Genomic DNA, 19854 nt, shown 5'->3' with positions numbered 1-19854 from the left:
AGCTATGGAATACAGCAACCCAGAGGTGACCCCAGGTTAACAAGATCCTAGTGTATTTGAATAGGTCCGAGCTGGGAGTCACAAACAAACAGCTCTATTCTTAGCTCAGTTGGTAGCTGCACTATCAATGCTTTAGTCCTAGATGGGACCAGCCAGTGGGGAAGTGTCCAACCCTGCATGCAACAGCCTTAGGTCAAAAACAGGGCCACACTTTGAGAAGTGCCTGTGGTGTCCATCACTACCAGCACCCTGGAATAATTTGGGAAGGAACGGGGCCTTATGGCACCAGCTCCACCCACCTGCAGTTACAGCTCTGGTTGGCACCAAGATCTGCTGCACCAGCGCAAGCATCCTGGACCCCCAGCTCACAAAGATGCCACATCCTCCTCCTGCCAACACCTCCATCTGCCACCAGCGCTCACCCCCTCATCACCCCACCCCCCTCTAGGGACACCCATCACTCACCCACGAGCACAGTTATGACCTTGTTGCTGGCATACTGCTCGATTTCTCGCAGCCACTCAGGCAGACACCTGAAGGATTCCTCACAGGTGATGTCGTAGGTGAGGATGAGGGCGTTGGCGCTGCGGTAATAACTCTGCGTGATGGATCGGAACCGCTCCTGTCCCGCCGTGTCCCAGATCTGCAGCTTTTATAATAAGGCCAAAGGAAAGAATAAGAAAAAACACATCAAGATTTAACTTGTGCATTTGGTAGCAGCACTCGTTTGACCTTAAAAAAAAAAACATAGAGGGTAAAACCAGTGCTGAGAGGGCACTTAGCTCTTCCCCCCTTTTGGCTTCCCCTCTCCCGGCAATTTTTGTTTCTGTTCCTGCACTTGAGGATTGAAATGCAGGGCACGAAGTCAGCTGGCACTGTGGCTGACAGCCCCTGGGAGCCACAAGTCTGCAAGCTTTCATGCCATTTCTAGCACCTCAGGGACATGGTGTAGTGGTGGACTTGGCAGTGGGAGGTGATTGTTTGGACTTCATGATCTTCAGGGTCTTTTCCAGCCACAGAATGTCAGGTTGGAAGGGACCTGAAAGATCATCTGGCCCAACCCTTCTATTATTATTGCTTATATGGTATGTCTCACCACTCCATCGAGCTGGGACTTAAGGCTTTCCAGAGTGGGGGAATCCATCACTTCCCCTGGGAGAGGGGAAAGCCCAAAATGCTTCTGTGATTCCATCTCCCTCTCCTGTGTGCAGAGCTGCTGATCTGAAGTTACAACACAGGCACTGGAGAGAGTAATAACTTCTGCCCCTTAAGTCCAACCAACAGCAGCATCCATCCCAAGATGAAGTAAGCCCTCTCTCTAACTCCTGAAGGTAGTTACAGTGACCCTGAGATGAAGCACTGATGGGTGGAAGCCACAAGATTGAAAGAGGAGCTCAGCCAAAGGCTGATCCAAACACTCCAACAAATTTCCTCTCTACAGCATCTCACCCAGCTGCTCACTGCCTGCCTTCCCAATGTGTGGAACTGGTTGACATCTCCTTAACTACAAAGAGGCCATGAGTGTTTGCCAAACCCTCTGGGTCCAGAAGACAACATACATTTCCCAATAAAAACTAAACTCATACTGTTTTTATAATTTGACCATCTGATAGTTTTCGATGGGTCTTCAGAAAGGCAATTAAAGAAACAAACATTAAAACATTTCAACATAAGAGTACTTCTCTGCTTCAGCTTTAAAAAAAAAAAAAGCAAAAAAACCCCACCCCTCTCTGGAATTAAATATGTGAAAGCATGATTTCCAGCCAGAATCCTGTGTATTTTGGGAAGAAAAAGGTAAAGTCTTTGTGATTTTTTCCATATATTCAGCAGCCTATAACGCAGAAAACCTTATTCTTGCCAACTTGCAAAGTTTAACTACTCATCATAAATGCATTAGTTTGAAATGAGAGCTCCCAACAGCAGGTTTCAGACATGGGATATGATTTCAAAAAAGTACATTTTTTGCAGAGAAAGTAATTTGTGGCTGGCTTGCAGCTCCTGGGCACCTTTTAGCTTTAACTCTTGGCATAGTTGTATTTAAATGGCTGCAAGTGGCCCCTGCACATAAGTGAAATTATTTGCTCATGAAATTAACATAACAAGTCTTTATTAAAACAAACCAGCCTCCAAACTCTGGCAGATGGAAAAATACAGAATTTTGTTGTTTCTTGGCTATTTCCCAGGAAGAACATTAACTGATTAGTCTACTGCTTAACTCTACCTTATATATGTTTCACATTTATTGAGATGATGTCCAAGCTGATAAAAACCTCAATGTGAATATGTACTTCCACTGCTTTAATATAACAGGCATTGAAAGCAAAAGGATTGTCCTGGGGGAGAGAGTTTCTTACTGTCTGCAGCCATCAGTCTACCTGTGAGCTGGGTGCAGAGGGCAGGGAAGAGCCTTACAGCCTCTGATAAACCCTTCTTGCACACAAAATGCACATCTCACACTTCACTCCACTGACCATTTCTGCCAAATAAAGTATTTTGCAGCAATGACACTTCACTTGTGTCATTTTTTTCAGAGGAACCAAAGGATGGTGCCTGACTCATCCTGAAGAAAATCTAGATGTTTGTTTTCCTGGAAACAGCTGATGCTTTCCACTCTGCCAGCATTTGCACATACATTTAGCTTTATGCATATGAACATTTCCACCAAGTACAATGAGATCACAGGTCCATATAGCACAGCCCTCTGCAGCACTGAGGGTGCTCAGCTTTGACCAGCATGCTAACTGCTACCTATGTGGCTCAAATGTATGTGGCTTCTTAATACAGGTGTTGTATGTATTTTTGGTTTATTGGAAAGGGCCAAGCACATCATAAAGGCCCCCTCAATGCCACAGTGCTGTCTCAGCTCATCCATCAGCACTCATACCTGGTATGGCTTGCATACAGCTTTCATGTTAGCAAGTCCCTCTTCACTGACTTTCAAATGCAATTTTGAAAGCTCAAAAGTAATTTTCCCCATAAATCTATTCTTTATTTTCAAGTCTGAAAACTTTTTTGACAAACATTTCTGTGCTCTCATCCTGGATGCCAGCAGATGTCCAGAGAGATGCTGCCCAGCACAGCAGCCACAGCTCAGGCACTGTGAAAGGAGCTACCAGTCACAGCAGCATCTTGTTTGACTGAGATGTCATTTTTATTGCTCTGTGCTTTAACTCATTCCTGTTTTTTCTCACTCATGAAGTGTTTATTCTCACTAGCACTGCTTACTCAAAAAGTTTCAACTACAAGATCACTCCCTAGAAGAAATTCATCTGCCTTTGAGACCCCAGAAGCCTCATTCAAATGCTCAAATGTATTGCACTAAGCTTCCTCCTAAGCTTGGTCATTGTGTTTGAGCTCCAGAGACTCCAGTTTACTCCATTAGTGAGGTCAGGGAAGTTTGATTTGTTGTGTCAGACTGTTTAACAACTCATTATTTGCTGCTTGAAACATAACTGGTGCACCAGCTACCCCTTGCTAACAGCTCTGAGAAACATAAGCCAGACCCAAGGTGTGCAAGAGCTGCTTGGGCAGACAGTTGCACATTCAGATATTTGCAGGGCAGCAGGGAATTACCACACTGACAAGATTTCATTTAGCTTATAGAGTTCCTCTGAACTGTCCTTGCCCCTGAGACGGCCCATGACTGCTCCCAACTTTCTCTTAAAGAGTTTGCATCCTCAGTCCAAGCTTGTCCTAGAACAGGATTATATCATGATAACAAGTATAACTCAGACAAATCTTTCCGGTGACTTCACCTGTCCAAAACCCAAACCACAGTTATTAGCTGTGTTCTTAATGCTTCATCTGTACTTGACAGGAAGCAAGCTTTCCTTGCTTGGAAAGGAGAGTGTCTGAAGTGGATGGGATTCAACTTGCTCAAGATTGCTTTTTTTCCTCCAATGACCAGGGCAATCTAAAAATGGCTGGTTTAAGCCATGTATAGAAGAAAAAGAAAAAAAAAGCCAAACCAACAATTCTACCTTCAGTGCAATACTTAAACCATTTACCAGCTTAGATTCTCTGAACTGTTCCACTGGAGCTGGTTTTGGCTGAAAGAAGCATCTCTGCTGTCTGAGAAGCCTGCAAAAGGAGCATCCATGTCCTGGCAAACCCTGCTTCACCAGATGCCTGCTAATGAGCATCATAACCACCAAACAAAGCACAGAGAGCATGGTAGGCTACATGTGGATCCTCACTGTGTTCCTGCCCACTGCACTGTCCCACTTGCACAGCCCCATGCTGAACATTAATTCCATCTTTATGAGGGGAAGGTATTTACATCTCTTGTTTTTCACCTGCATGGGGCTCAAAGGTCTTCTGGTCTCAGACTCTCATTCACCACTGGTTTGTACAGCCTGCTGGCATGACCATGACTTTTAAAACCTGTCCTAAAACACAACATCTGATTTTCTTCTTGAAAACTCTGTGATGTAATACAGCTTCAAAAACACCAGGGCTGAAAATCTGCCTAAGTCCACTCTTTCCATCCTCTCACTTCCACAACTTTAAAAATGTGTCTCAATATCACAGCCAGCCACTGTCACACTGCTTCTGCTCTGCCACTTGCTCACTACTAGATTTGATGAAGGCAGCAAGGGGAAAGCTGTTTTTCACTTTGATGGCCCAGGATTTAATTCAGGCAGAGTAAATCCAGGAGCAGTGCAGAGACCCTAGACATAAATACACTTCTCTCACACCTCTCAGACACCAAAGTAGCTCTAGTGAAATGTCTGCTATGAATGAAGCAGCACCAGCCAGAACTTCTTGGTGCTGGAACCCAACCACAGATCCCATTCAACATGAGGCTGGCCCCTGGCATGTTTGGGCCCAGGCAGAGCAGGTCTCTGCCACACGATGCTCAGGCTCAGTTTGAGAGTTAGCACAGGACAGAGACAGTTTCTCAGCAGCAGTTTGGTTGCAGCCACCCTACTTTGGAGAGGTTAATAATATGGATGACATCATTCTTCCCATTTCAACCTGTTGACTGAAGCACCAGTATTGTGACCACCTCTGCTCCTCCCCTATCTGTAATTCAGCAGTAGATGAGTCTTCATTGTAAAGAACCACCCAAGTCCAGAGGGCTGCTCTCCCCAGTGCCTGCCTGGGACCTCACAGGAGATGTTCATCAGGTACATCCCAAAGGGAACACGACAGATTTCTGCTTACCAGTAAAGAGTTTGCACTGAAACACTTCTTTGCACTTCCTCAACCCCAGACAGGCACAATCTTAGTGTCTCCTAGACAAGGACAGAGTTTTGCAAAGTCTCCCCTTTCCATTTACTCACTTAAGAGCAAGTTCATCATTATGATCCTGATGGTAATTGTGGAGAGGGGCACAAAGACTGTCAGACCCAGGGGTGTCAGAGCCATGCCAGACAGCCCAGCACTTCCCCATGAGTCTGCCAGCAGCAGCAGAGCTGCAGCAAACCTTAGCTATGGCATTGCCACAAGAGTTTACACTTAAAACCATCAGGCTCCTACCTTTACTTTTTCACCGTTTATCTCCACCGTTTTAATCATAAAGTCAACCCCAATAGTGGCTCCTTGACCTGGTGGGAAAAGCCCCTGAAAGAAAACAAGAGTTTCATTAAGCAAATTTCTGTAGCAAGACAATACTCTCTCTGGGTGCCAGTTCTCACCCTTTTCCATCTTCAGAACTAATCCTCCCTTGTCCCCTTCCCCAGACACTTTTTTCCATCACATTTAGAGAAGAAAATATGACATTTCCCCAATAAAAGTTTACTGTGCTTTTACTGCTTAAAAATCCGTTATTGTGAAGCAAAGTTGTTGACTTGAGAGGTGGAAAACCAGAAAAGGATGCATACAAGGAAAAGAAAGGGCTCTGCTTCTGTGAAGCTGGCAGAGGCAGGAGAAAGGTACCTCTGTCCCACTTCCAAACATCTTCAAAGGGGTGGGAGTACCCACATGGAATTAGATGCCTTTGCTCCTACAATGTGATATCTTCTCTCTCCCCTCCACCACACACCATGGCATGGAAAGGCATTTCTGGGTAGCTCCTAGCACCAGGTCACATCCCAGCATAGACATTTAGGTCACATTTGGGAGTGATGCACAGGGCCAGACACTACCAGTGCCACAGCAATAGCAAGGGCCAGTGTGATGTTGCTGGTGGTATTTGATTGCAGCATCATTGGAAAGGAGCAACAGTAAACAAGCAAAAAATAATTAGAGCTTTTTGATTTCTGGTGTTTAGGTCTATAAGGCCATGTTGGATGGAGTTTTCAGCAACCTAGTGTGTCTCTGCCTGCATGGGGGTTGAAAATAGGTGATATTTAAGGTCCCTTTCAACCCAAACCATTCTATGATTCTGTGTTGATTTTGGGGCACATCCATCCCCTACAGCAGCTGCACTGGCAAAGCAGAAGCAGCAGAAGTGGCCAGATTTTTGCACTTAACCCTTTGGGGCTGATAAGCTTCATTGCCACCAGCTGTCACATGCAGTGGGAGAGTGTTTAAAAAAAATCACCATGGCTTTAAAACTAAAACTAGCACTAAAGAGGGAAAATGCTGACAATTCCTAGTGGAAAGTTCAACAAAACCCCTACAATTTGCATTTTATAGTTCATCAAGCAAAACCTTCTCTTGCCCCAGACCACAGAAGCCTGGTCCTTTCTCTGTTATTCTGCCACAGACTAAGGCCTGGTGTGTAACAGAAGATACTGGACTGACAGACCAGAACCCATCTTATTTAATTATCTACTAATGACAAATAGCAGGGAGAGATTTGTGCAGTGAGTGTTGGGGAAGAGAAGGCACATAGGAGCACACCATGAGACACGGTCCTTGTAACCGGCCCCGAGCACTCCTGAAGTAGGAGGAGTTGTCCCAGTGGCTTTCAGAGGGGACTTCCTATCCCCCAGAGGGGACAGATTTCTGCAACACAAGATCTGCAACAGGGCCAAATAAAGCAATACATACAGTTCTGCTGCCTGTGCCAGTGTCACTACAGCTGATGCACCTGCCAATAGTGTGGACATCAAAATGCTTTGGAGGGGTGATGCTGGCAGAATGCTGAGTGCACAGCCACATGCTCCAAGCTCCCGTCCCAGTGCTGTCATCATCCCAACATCCCATGCCAAGAGGTGCCCAACCTCACCTGAGTGAAGCGACGGACTAAGCAGGTCTTCCCCACACCAGCGTTGCCAATTAAAACAATTTTGAAGAGGAAATCATAATCTTCCATACTCATTTACGCAGCTGCAAGAGAGACAGAGAGCACAACACAATGTGAACCAAGCCGGTGGGGAAATGCCCTTTTATTCCTGCTGAACTTTATTCCTCCAAATATTCAGAACAAAGGTCTCCTGGCAAGTGAGTGACTCCACAGATAAGGGAGAAAAGCCCTTCCCACTCCAAGCTGGGGCACCAACATAGCCCAGTGTCAGCTGCTGCAAAACCTTGGTCACATTTTGGCTTTCGTGCCATCTCACCTGGCTGCCCATGAGTTAGAGATCCTGGTTTTCAGCTTTCCAAGAAAGACTCTACAAGCCCAAACCACTGTTTATCAGATTACCCCAAATGTTTGTTTCACTTTTAAATATGTCACTGAGGGGGTCACGCAATTTATTTTGTTAAGGCAATGCCCAGAACCACCCATTCCCCCGAATTCCTCCAGGCAGGCACTGGGTACCCACAGAGCTGGGCTGGGGAGCACATGAGGACAGAACAGACAGAGAAATTAAAATCAGTTTTAAAATAAAAGTAGCAGCATTTGCATTAAAGACAGAAAGAGCTCATTTGCTAAAATCCTAGTGGTGAATGGGGTAACAGTTTTGCTGAAGTATGTTGAGAGGTTTTTTTAGAAAAAGAAGAAATTGTTGATGCTATTATGAATATTGCTATTACTGTGATAGTTTCCTTTTAGTTTTGTGACGATAGCTTGCTTGGCACAAAGCTCCAATGGGAAGGGAGAAGATAGGAACCTGGGAGTATGCAGCACACAACCCCTCACCAAGTCCAAACTCCTCAGCAGGATGCAGAGACTGATGTCTGAGCAGTGTCAGGGGAGATGGCCAGGGTTGGGTGCATGGTGAGAGAGTGACAGGGCTTACTTAGGCCATCTGAAGTATGGGGTGGATCAAACAGATAAACACAGAGTTTGCTATGGCTGAGTAAGATGTGAAGGGTGAGTATCCACACCTCCATCTACAGGACACCCATGGGTGCTGCCAACACCATGACCAGAGGTGGGGGTCTGAGACCTCTGCAAAAAGCAACAAAAGGCAGAAGAGAATCAGGTGGAGATTTTACACAGACAGAAAAACACAGAGAAAGGGAGCAGAAGAACAGTGTCCACAGCTGTGTCCAGAAGGATCCAGGTACTATATGAGGCATCAAAGACATGTCCTCAAGACTGGTCTGCAAAAATAGCACAAAAGAATCACAAATCTCTCAGTAAAGAGAGATTTACAAGTCACTGGTTGAGATATCAGGTAAGGTGATACCTGAGCACTGGTACCTAAATCCACCAGCAACTGTAGAGTGGTATTGGATATGGGAGATAGGAAGCACAGGAGATGGGGGGGGCAGGGGGCAAAAAAAAAACAACTTTTGTGAAATTTTTATCCCCAGTAAAGGTACAGAGTGCTTAAAAGGGTTTTCACAGAGCTGACAAAGGGAGCAAGTGCAGCAGAGGTGAAACGAGCTCCTCAGGCTCAGCCCAAGGAGAGACTGCCCTCTCTACTGCTGCCTCCAAAGGTCCTTCATTGGGAAGGTTCATTGTCACCCACCACAAGGCCCCAGCTAATGACTTCAGTCCCATCTTATACTAAAACAGCTGGAGAGTATAAGACAAAACTGAGACAGTCTGAGTCTGCCTGGCAGGGCACAACAAAAAGGCTCTCCAAGCCCCACTGAGAGTATGGTGGGCCTGGAGGCAAACGATACAGAACACTGATTCAGCTGCATCATGTCTGTGTGATGCTTGCCCCCTCCAGAAGCCTAAAAAAAAAAGTAACCACACAAATTAGTGACTCATGAGCTGCATCACATCAGCAGATCATCAGCAGGACAGCCGAGTCACCACATGGACAGTTCACTTGGCCTGGGCCAGGGACACAGTGTGCTGCTTGCCCTGCCACCGTTTCACTGAGCTGGAGCTACAGCTGGAGCTGTCCTGAGGATGCTGTAACCTTGCCTTGCTTCACCATGCAAGACCTCACAGCTCTTGCCTATCTCTTAAAAACATAAAAGTGTGTAGACTCAAAATATGTCCTTTATTTTCTGGGGCTGCTATTTTGTGTAATCATTTGGCATTTTCATGCCTGGCTTTCTATCAAGCGTAGGGCTGGATAGTAATGAGAGCATCAGGAACACGTTGACTGTGCTCTTACAATTGAGACTGAATGTTAAGATACAGTTTCAAGCTTTCACACTAGCCAAACATGAAGAAAAATGTGATCATCCACTAAAAGCTATTTTGAGACTAATGAGACTTACTCAGCACTGGATAATTATCCCTGAGAAGCTTCAAATCCTGGAGGGCACTGCTCCCCCCACAGGGATTTCGTTTCTATTACTTGTACCCTAAACAATCCAATGTTCAAATTTATCTTCTCAGGAAGCTTAAAAATAAATTTCCTCTGCAGAGCTTTAAGCTCTGAAATGTTATATGGCTCAGACCTACCCTAGAGTTATGTCTGATCCCCTTCATTAGGCTTCAAGACTAATCGTATGTGATAATGACCCCAAATGAGAACTAGAAGATGAGCCAAGGCCATAAAACAAACAATGTGGCAATGAGATTAAATGCCAGAACTGAAAAAACACAAAAAGTGGGGGCAGAGGAAGGTAGAAAGCAATGGACTGAGCAGCAAGGGAGCCAGAGAAGTCATTTGGGAGGTGGAGTGGGCAAGCGAGGTTGCCCATCACTGCTTTGTCATCACCCATTTGCCAAAAGGGGTGTTTCTCCCTTGGATGCACTCACACACTGACCCACGCACTGTCAGGGCTGAACACAGAAACGTTGCATCAGTTGCATTATGAAATCTTCTTCTCCTGCAACACTTCTGGCCAAGTGACCTTTGCTGCTGACTCAGGCTCATGCAACCCTCCCTCTCCCCAGGGAAGATGGGTCTCAACCTCTGTCCCCTTCACCACAGCTGGGGAATGTGCATCTCAGCAATACATCACACTTGGAATTATTGCCTAAAAATCAAACAAACAAAAAACCCAAAAAAAACCCCAAACAAACAAAAAACCCACAAAAATCATGAACAAAAAATAAAACAAGAGAATGCAGAGTACAACAAAGTTTGCTTAGTTATGGTCTTGGGGTTTATTGTTTTGTGTGGTTAATTATTTTTTTTTCTCCTTTCTCTTTTCTTATGTTTGTATGCACAGGGCTCTGTTTTGCATCACTGCACTGTCTGGAGGCATTAGGGCTGCAGCTGCCTCTCCCACCCTTTGACAGAGACAAGGGCAAGGGCAGGGGATGGGATGCCTGTCCATGCTTTGGGCACCCCTCACCACATTTATTTAAATCATAAACAGGGTTTGGCTACAGCACACAGATATGCCCTAATATTCTATTAACACTTTGGGCCTGTCCAAACGAATGAGTGAAAAAATATCAAGATAAAATAGTACAGAAAAATCACAGAATGGCTAGGGTTAGAAGGGACTTTAAAGATCATTTAGTTCCAAGCTCCCTGCATGGGCAGGGACACCTCCCACTAGTCTAGGTTGCTCCAAACCCCATCCAGCCTGGCCTTGAACACTTCCAGGGATGGGGCTTTCCTGGGCAACCTGTGCAGGTGTCTCACCATCCTCACAGGAAAATTTCTTCCTAATACCTAATCTAAATCTACCTGCTTTCAGCTTTAACCATAGCCTCTTTGACATTTCACTCCATGACCTTGCAAGAAATCCCTCCCCAGCTTTCCTGTAGCCTTTTCAGGTTTTGGAAAGTCCTCTGAGGTCTCCCCAGAGCCTTCTCTTCTCCAGGCTGAACAACCCCAACTCTCCCAGCCTGTCTTCACAGGAGAGGTGCTCTGATCATCTTCATGGCCCTTCTCTGTGATCACTCCAACAGGTTCAGGTCATTTTTATGTTGGGAACCTTCTTATATCAAGGATGATAATTACTGCCAGGCAAATTAAAGTTGGGATCTCTGACCTGCTCCAAACATGCTACATTTCAGCCTCTTTGGGTACCAACTAAGTGGCAGAAACGCAAGGCAGAGGTTCAAACGCTACCTGAGAGGCATAAATTACTTCAGAGTGATCAAGTTCTCCTTCAAAAAGGTGAAACCACTATTCTGCCTTCCCCTCATCAGCTTGTACACTGGAACCAGACTTTACATAAAACAACCAGCAATTATGAGTAATGTTTATAGCTGATAAAGAAATCTCTGGCATTTGTCTCTTGAAACTTTCGTTCAAGGAAGACTTTCTACCCCCAGGCATGATGAGAGCAGGCTTTACAATGATGACCTTGCCTCAGTCTTTTTGGCTTATGAAGCCAAAAGTAGAGTGGGAGACTTCAAAAGCTTGAGCCTTTTTCATTTGACCACAGGGCGTGCCAACCTCTCCCTGCCTTTCACTCCCCCTGAAGATCACAAGATAATGCTTGCTCAGGAAACACCAGGGACAGCCTCATCTGAAGTAAAAAAGCTTTCATGTCTAACAGAACATTTTGACAAGCAAAACAGAAATAAGCTGTTGTTCCTAAAGATCCCTGGTATCTCAGCAGCCCTCTGAGTCAGAGGCCCAGGAGACCAGGGAGTGTTGGTTCAGACCTCCCCTGGGCCAGGACGACAACTGGAGCAGGGAATGCCCAGCAAATCATGGCATCATCTTCTCTCCCCACCACTTTCACTCATGGGTTTATTTCCCACAGCCTGAAGAAGCACCAAAAAGCTTCATGGGCACATTCTGCTTACGATTTGTGGTTAGGGGACCACTGTCTCCAAATCAGAACAGGGTGAGTGTAGCCACATGTGGCTATCCATAGCCTGGAGTTCAATCCATACTGCAGACTTCTCCACATTCAGGGATACAGACTGAAACTGAGGCACTATATTAAGCCAGGAAAATACTGATAATTTGCACCTCAGCACTATCCCATCTTCATTTACATCCTACTGCTTCGATTAGATACAGAAAAGGATCTGCAGCCTCTTCCACCTGCTGGGTTCAACCAGTAAGATCAGGGTGGGGTTTGATGTACTGACACCATAGTTAATGAGCCAGGATTTTCTGCTCCTCATCATCCAACAGCTATAAACAAATTTACCTAAACAATTCAAGTTCAAACAGCCGTAGTTGTGTACACAGACACTACGCTGAACACACATGCCACACGAGCCAGGAAATTCAAAGCTAAGGCTAATATTTCAAGCAGAAAATTATTCCTTGTGGGCCAGAAAATTGCAGGGAACTTGGGTCTGGACATGCTTTTGCATTGCGTAACTCAGGATAAAACATTTCCATCTCCAGAGCACCTGCCAACCCAAGCAGGCTCCTGCTTTCAGCAAGCACCAGCCCACCTCCTGTCCCTCTGCATACAGCCAGCCTGGGTTTCCTTCTGCTCCCTTGCCCACTTTCCTCACCTCTCCTCTCTACAGGGTTCAATTTCACTTTCACCCACACAGAAGAAATGAAAAGAGACTTCATTCCCACAAAAGCCTGGAGAGCCCATGGCACAGCCCCACCCCTGATAGTGGTGGCAAAGACACAAGCACACGGGATGCACTCCCTCAGCAAGGTGGGATGTTAAAACTCCAGGGATGTCTTTGCCAAATTCAAGGAAGGAAGATTTCTTGCAGGCACCCAAAGCTGCAGAGCCCAGCATTTCTCATCTCCTCCCACCACAGTCGCCTGAGCACTGACAATCCTCAAAGCACCTCTTCATCAAGGATGATCCCTCAAAGGAAGAGAGAAGGAAGGTCCCAAGTGCAGAAGCACCAAGCCTCTAAGAAGCACAGCAGCTTTTGTGTCCCCCCCACATCACCAACAGATTATTAGTGCACACACCCCCGTGGTGCATTGGGCTCACAGCATTCTCACACTATCATTGACAAATTCAGGCTCAGTAAGTCCAGCCAACACTTCCAGGAGGCATCAAGCAACTATAGACACAGTACAGGGAGGCCATGGGGCTTCCCTGTACACTGCAGACCCACCAGCACTGGCTGACCAACCACCAGGCAAAGTCTAGACACTTTTTTTTTAAAAAAAAAAAGGCATATTGCATCCAAACTTCCCAGCTGGAAAAAACAGTGTATTATGAAAACCTCAGCACTACCCAAGAATGGAGAAATTCCTCGTGTTCAAATCTTTATTCAGGGCATTTCTCCTACACAAACCGAGCAAGTTGAGTAGGTACAAGTTCTCACTTACCATAGGTATGCTTTATCTCACTGAAATCATAAAATGGTTTGGGCTGGAATGTCTTCCCAGAGCCTTCTCTTCTCTTCTCTTCTCTGGGCTGAACAAACCCAACTCTCAAGTTGAAGATTTGCATCAACACCTTTTCCTTCACCTCTTTTGCCACCAGGGAATATTTCGGGCTCAGACTATTTTGCTCAGGTTGTGGCTCATACATGATTTGCCACCAGAAACTTGGACAAGTGCTACAAAGGAACCTGATGAATATAGGAGCTTCACCATAAAACAAGCAAGTAAAGCCAGAACCAACATCATCCCAAAGAACTGTTCAGAGCAGAAACTCTGCTTTACTGGGCAGAAAGAGTTTGGTGGAGCAGGATACTCAGCTGTGATACATACACTCAACACAAGAGAGCTCAGCCCAGCCACAGCCATGGCTGGACACAAGTTCTCTGTACTTCAGACTGCAGACCCCCTCCTGTCTGCTTTGCTTAATGATAGAGGCTACAGACCTCACATTTAGAAGCAATCTTGGATTTTTCATATGCTTCTGGCATCCTCTGATGGTGAAAAAGCCTTGCATCAAGTCTTCTGGGTGGCTTTGCTTGTAATGCTGTCAAAAACAGCATAACACACATCATTAATTTGCTAGATGGTGGTTGGATGGGTGGTATTTGGGTGGGACACATCCCTTAGGATCTTGATGCCAACAAAGGCTCTTCAGGAGAGAATAGGCAAGTCACAGCTTCTGTGATCCAATGTCCTCATTTAACTTTTTCCACCTCCTGAAGGGAGGGGAGACTCGGTGACATCTGCAATGCACTTTGGTGTTGGAACAGCCATGGAAGTGCAAAATATCACATGCAGACAGCAACGTATATTCCATCAAATATATCTAGGAATTGAACTTTTAATCAATGATGGTTCTCCTCACAGAGTGACTGATCTGATTTCCAGGTTACTTAGGGAAAAAATAAGATAAACACAGCACTTTGAAAACAACAAAATTAACTTCTTTAGGGTTAAAAACAAAAAAGTTTACACAAACACAATGGCACAGCAGTGGCTGACCAGTCCACACACCACCAGCAGCAGGTCCGGGACACACAGAATCTTCAGCAAGCTACTTCCCACAAAGAACAGACCCATGCTCTGTTTACTGGCAAAATCTGGGTTCTGACTGCAAAAAAACTCAGTGCAATCTTAACACATGGTTCTATGAGCATTTTTCAAGACAGAGAGATCTATTCCTGCATGCTGAAAACAACACACTCTTGGTTTTGGCCACATTTTAGTGAATTGTGAGATTCGTGCTCTGCGGCAGCACATTTTTGCATGGAAGTGGTTAAAGACTTGGTCAGCACAGCACACAGGCTGGCTTCCAAGTGTGGAAAACTGCACTGACAGAAACCTAGCCAAAAATGCTGTTTTATCCACTCAAAACCAACATCCTCTTCCCAAAGGAAAACAGAAATACAAATTTATTTTTCAAAACTACAGCCAAGCATTATCTGGAACATGTCTTGAATAGAAAAGCCCGGAAAGTTTCCTAAGTACAGCTTTCTGCAATGGGACATAAAGCTCCAGCACCAAGACCTGAACCACTGAAACAGGGAAATCCATTAGGTGAGAATCACTCTGCCTCCAGGAATCCGGTGCAGGGTGGTCAGGCTGAACCTCAGGTGTCTCCCCATCTGGACAAGGTTTATGGAGACAGCAGCCCAAAAAGCAGGAGGCAAAACTGGAGAAGAAATGATTTGCCCTTGGTATAGAAGAAAGGTATGTTCATGTCAACCAGGTAAAAGTGAAGGAAGTCTCATGACACATTAGTGTGCTGGGTTGGCATGGGTTTGAGTGGCACCATGATCAAACACAGGGGTGTTTTGACACTGGGTGAAAGGGCTCAGATAAAACACTTGCAAGATTAGCAGTTTGGCACTGATGTTTTTGACAAGATATAAGAAAAGTGATCATAACTAAAGGATTTTGATGAAATATTTACACGAACTTCGTGACTCACATGAGGTCTCAAATACAGAAGTATAGTAAGTGTAAGTATGTCATTAACCAATGACCTAAGTCCCATAAATGCATTGTGAAATATGAATATGTATGTTAGTTTGGGCTATAAAAGCATGGCCAAGAACATTTTCTTAAGTTTTAACTGCAATAACATGTTTTGCTGCTGTTGACCATCTTCTTTTGATAGTGTCAGAGACTGTAGTATGAACAAAAAAAATTTTGCTAGGAAGGTTTTGTTTTGTAAGAGTTATTCTTGATTTCTGCTGAGCCTGTGATTTACATCACTTCTCCATCAAACCTATCAGAAGGACAAGTAATAAAGCCTCACTTAGCCTTGTGTTCACATGACAGAGCTCAGTGTCCAGAGGTATCCTGCAGTTTGAGCTGCAGGCTCCGTGCAGCATCCTGAGTGTTGCTGCTGTGCTGTGCCACGGTGTCCTGGTTTGGGCCAACTCATTTTTGGTGTACAGCAGAAGCAACCAAAAAGCTAAAACCTAACTGCCACATTAAGGTGAAAGTTCATTCAGAACAGACAACAGGATCCATACAAGAAAAAACAAAAAACAAAACAAAATAAACAAACAAACAAAACCAACCAACAAAAAAAAAGAAAAAAAGCCAAGTGTTTCTGGCTTTTGGTTCTGTGGCTTGGGACAAGTATATCAGACCTAAGAGTAACTAACCTGAAATATAATAATAAATTAGCAATATTAGCAATAAAGACAAGAGGTACTAAGTAAGATAAAAAAACCATAGAACCATACAATGGTTTGGGTTGGAAGAGATTGTAGAATGTCAGGTTGAAAGGGACCTCAAGGATCACCATCTAGTTCCAACCCCTCTGCATGGTTAGGGACACCTCCCCCTAAACCAGGCTGCTCAAAGCTCCATCCAACCTGGTCTTGAACACTTCCAGGGAGGGGGCAGCCACAGCTTCTCTGGGCAACTTGTGCCATTCTCTCACCATCTGCATCACAAACCAAAAAACCCCAAAACCTAACTTGCACACTGTTCTTCACATAGTATTTCATCATCCATTGAGTTGATCTAATAATCAGACAGCTTGATCTGAGGAGCAGACACAGTACCAACCATTCCTCCATACCAGATGCAATTTGTGTCCAGTATCACCACATTTCCACAGAAGACATGCATGTCCTCCTATGACAGCTACATCTGTTTGTGCTGGTTCTCTTAAAATAGCAAGAATCAAAGCCAAAACTGCAAAGTCTTGCAAAAGCCAAGACACCATGGCTGTAAGAACTGCACTTACACAGCTGAAACTGTAAAAAGAAAGAAAGGAAAAAAAAGAAAACAATGCACATTCCTCTGAAACATTTGGGTGACAACATTTCCCTGATAGGGGCTCAACCCCTAATTAGTTCTTCTCATAGATTTCATGTCACAGCCTGAAGCACAGCAAAGAAGCCTTCCCAGGGCAATTCCTTGAAGGAGCTTTCTCCAGGAAGGAACACAATATTATTAAGACAACTATTTGCACAGCACAGGTAACCCTTCTTCAATCAGTCATTCATATCTGGATTCAGTGGGGCAGCATCTTCCTAATAGCTCAAGAGGGAGGCTGAGGCAAAACTCAAAGCTATGCTCCTGAATTCAAGAGCACAGCAGAAAAGTTGCTTTTTGTTGTTGTTGGTTTAGTTTTTTGTAGTTGTTGGCTCGTTTTCTTAAAAAAAAAAAAAAAAAAAAAAAAACAAAACAAAACAACAAAAACCCAGAATTTACATGAGGAAGCTAAGAGGCAATCCTGTGTTTCAGCCAGAGGCTCCCTTACCACAACCACATGTACAACATCAGCCAGCCCATGGGAGCTGTGCATCATCACACCTCTGTGCCACCACAAGAGGAACAGTGACAATCTGCAGCAGAATGTGAGCGTGTAGAAAGGCTCCTGCTCTTGCATTTCAGAGGAAGATTTCTCCTCCAGAAATGAGAGGGGTTTTTGGACATGAAATGATAGAGGAATCAAAGTGTTGTTTTTGAGATGGTGCTTTTACTGAGGGGTCCTGGCTCCCACAAGACAAAACCTGAGACCCATGATTGCTGCTGAACAGTGATGAGGTTCAGAGCCTTGAGTCTTGGAGGTGTTGGCTTACACAATACAAATGGCTTAGAGACTTTACCAGCCAATAAATCTTACCTTCTTACACCAGGGCTTAAGACTTAAGTCTTAAGTGTTGTTGCAGGCTCCTGTTAAGGTGGCAGAGGCAATGCAATAGCATTGGCTATTTCATTCTTTACAGAGATGGAGATGAAGATGCTGGAGAAGATGATGGCAGCTCTGGGAAGCTCATCTCCCAAGTCCCTGATCCCTCCAAAGACAACCTTGAAATCCCAATCCAGAGGGCTCTCTCTGTCATGAAGATGAAGTTTGGGGTGATGGGTCTATACTGGTCTCAGGCTGATTATTGTCCCAGTGCTCCCCAGTTAACCACCTCCTTTCATTGCCAGATGGGAAGCACATTTTATCTTTAATATCATACATGCCCGTGCACTGAATCATATTTGCTTCTGCTTCCCAACAAAACTTCACCAACAGTGCAAGTGTCCCTTCTAAGGAGTTTTCCCCTCTAGATGGCAATCCCTCAGCAGCTGAGATGATGGGGAATATTCTTTGCATGTAAAGAAACACTTCAGCACAGTTCTAGCTGCAAGTATCTGCCAGAGAAGCAGATGTTTCATGAAAATAAACTGTTCAGAGGAAAAAAAAAAGTGGAAATAATAGAGACTTGGGTGTAGGTTGAGAGCTGGTTAATGTAAGTTAATGTAAGCTCTGGTGCCTCCAAAGGGAATGTTCCCAGCCCTGCCTGCACCCTGCCAGCTCCAGGACTGAAACAATACAGATTGGGGGAAAAAAATAGGGGGTGGGCCAGCATATTTAGACTTTACAAGCCTGGTGTCAGCATTTCATTTGTGTATGAAGTATCTTTACTATAACTAGCACCTCTACAACAATCATTTCATATCATGGCTCCTTAGTAAGAGTTTCATAAGAACGTCACAGGTCTTTTAAGAGAGTAAGGAACAATAGTTATGTTCTGGTCAAATTTTAGCTCGCACATTAACACATGGCCTGGTTTCAGTTCTCCTTATAGTTTCAGGTGGTTGTAGCTCTTTTCATTTGTCCTAAACCACCATAAAAGTTCAGTTACTCATCTAGGGCAGCTGTCTGCTCTTAAATCCTCATTTCAGCTTTGGACCGGCTGCAATTCAAGAGACTGCATAGGTTAAATTTAACAGTAAAAGAAATCCCAAAAAGCAAAGAAGCTGCTATTAGTGGAAGCTTTCTGCTCTAGGTCTCCTATCACTGCAGGGACATTACTCAAAGAGCTTACCTAAAAGCCTGAAATCTGAAAAAATAATTTTAAAATGTGTTGCAGGAGCAGGGTCCTTGAGATTTATTATTTAGAGCTGATCCAGCCAGTGGTACCTCGAGGACTAAAGCAGGCAGGGCCTCCACAAAACCAAGCACTGCATGTGCAAGCACCTATGCATACACATTAAAAGACCTCATAGGTCACACAGCAGCTCTCTGGCCCAGATAAATCACATTCTCAGCTCTGTACACCTCTAACCCCAGCTCAGCTACTCCAGATACCTCCAGCCACAGGGGTTAATAAATTATTACTGAGATTTGCAGATAGAGTTTGCATTTGGAGAAAAGCTAAGGCCCAACTGCAGCTTTTGCATCATCAATAATCACCCTTTTGATGTCATCAATATTCAATAACCCTATGACACAGCTCAAGACCTCCCAAAGCATCATATTTTCGGTAAAAAAATTTGTTACCATCACAACTATAATCTCCAAGGGCTTTTTCCAATATAGACATTGCTGTATTTCATATAATACCACATAAAACCACAGAAATTGTCTTTTACTACCATTGATCATCTGGCAGCAGCGTGCTGAAGTTTTGACCTCTCTGGGACGATATTAGGAAGCAGAAAGTTATTTCTTTTTGTTTACTTAAAGCAAAAAGTAGCCAGGCTTCTGTAGGCACCAATGCCACCATGAGATGTGCAGCCTGGACAGTGCTGTCACTACCCAGCCAGGGACCTTCACAATCACAGCTGCATGCTCATGAGGACACAGTTTGGCTCTTCAGCACCACATTTGTGAGCATTTATTTTTATTCCTTAGCAACAGCAAAGGCTGGGGTTTGGGTTGTTTTTTGATTGGGGTTTTTTGTTTTGTTTTGAGGTTTTTTTGTTCAATCTATATTTGGCATCCTGGGGAAATTCCTGAGCATAAGATAATTTTTAAAAGAGGATAAATGCCAGCACTCGAGCTTTGCTGACAGTAGCACCACCCCCAGGCTTTCAGTTACTGTGAAGTGCCCAGACCTGGAGCCAAAGGGAGTCCTCACACAGAGCAGGCATCAAGAGTCACATCCATCACATTTTTTGCCTTTGCAAAACCTTGCCCTGGTGTAAGAAGGCAAGATTTATTGGCTGGTAAAGT

At 44.6% G+C, this 19854-nt stretch overlaps 1 protein-coding gene across 1 annotated transcript in view; it reads right to left on the bottom strand.

Annotated features, from left to right (window-relative positions):
- The window catches only part of RAB30 (RAB30, member RAS oncogene family), a 49179-nt gene that overhangs the window by 9923 nt on the left and 19402 nt on the right, over nt 1-19854 (bottom strand). Inside the window, exons 2-4 of the mRNA XM_071733161.1 lie at nt 7118-7218; nt 5482-5565; nt 466-649 (exon numbers count right to left, since the gene is read on the bottom strand). Coding sequence (XP_071589262.1) covers nt 466-649; nt 5482-5565; nt 7118-7210 — 361 coding nt within the window. The 5' untranslated portion in view covers nt 7211-7218. The remainder of the gene's footprint in view (nt 1-465; nt 650-5481; nt 5566-7117; nt 7219-19854) is intronic.

The sequence above is a fragment of the Heliangelus exortis genome, chromosome 1 (genome assembly GCF_036169615.1).
Source record: "Heliangelus exortis chromosome 1, bHelExo1.hap1, whole genome shotgun sequence".
NCBI lineage: Eukaryota > Metazoa > Chordata > Aves > Apodiformes > Trochilidae > Heliangelus > Heliangelus exortis.
This window is presented reverse-complemented; position numbering and strand designations above follow the sequence as displayed.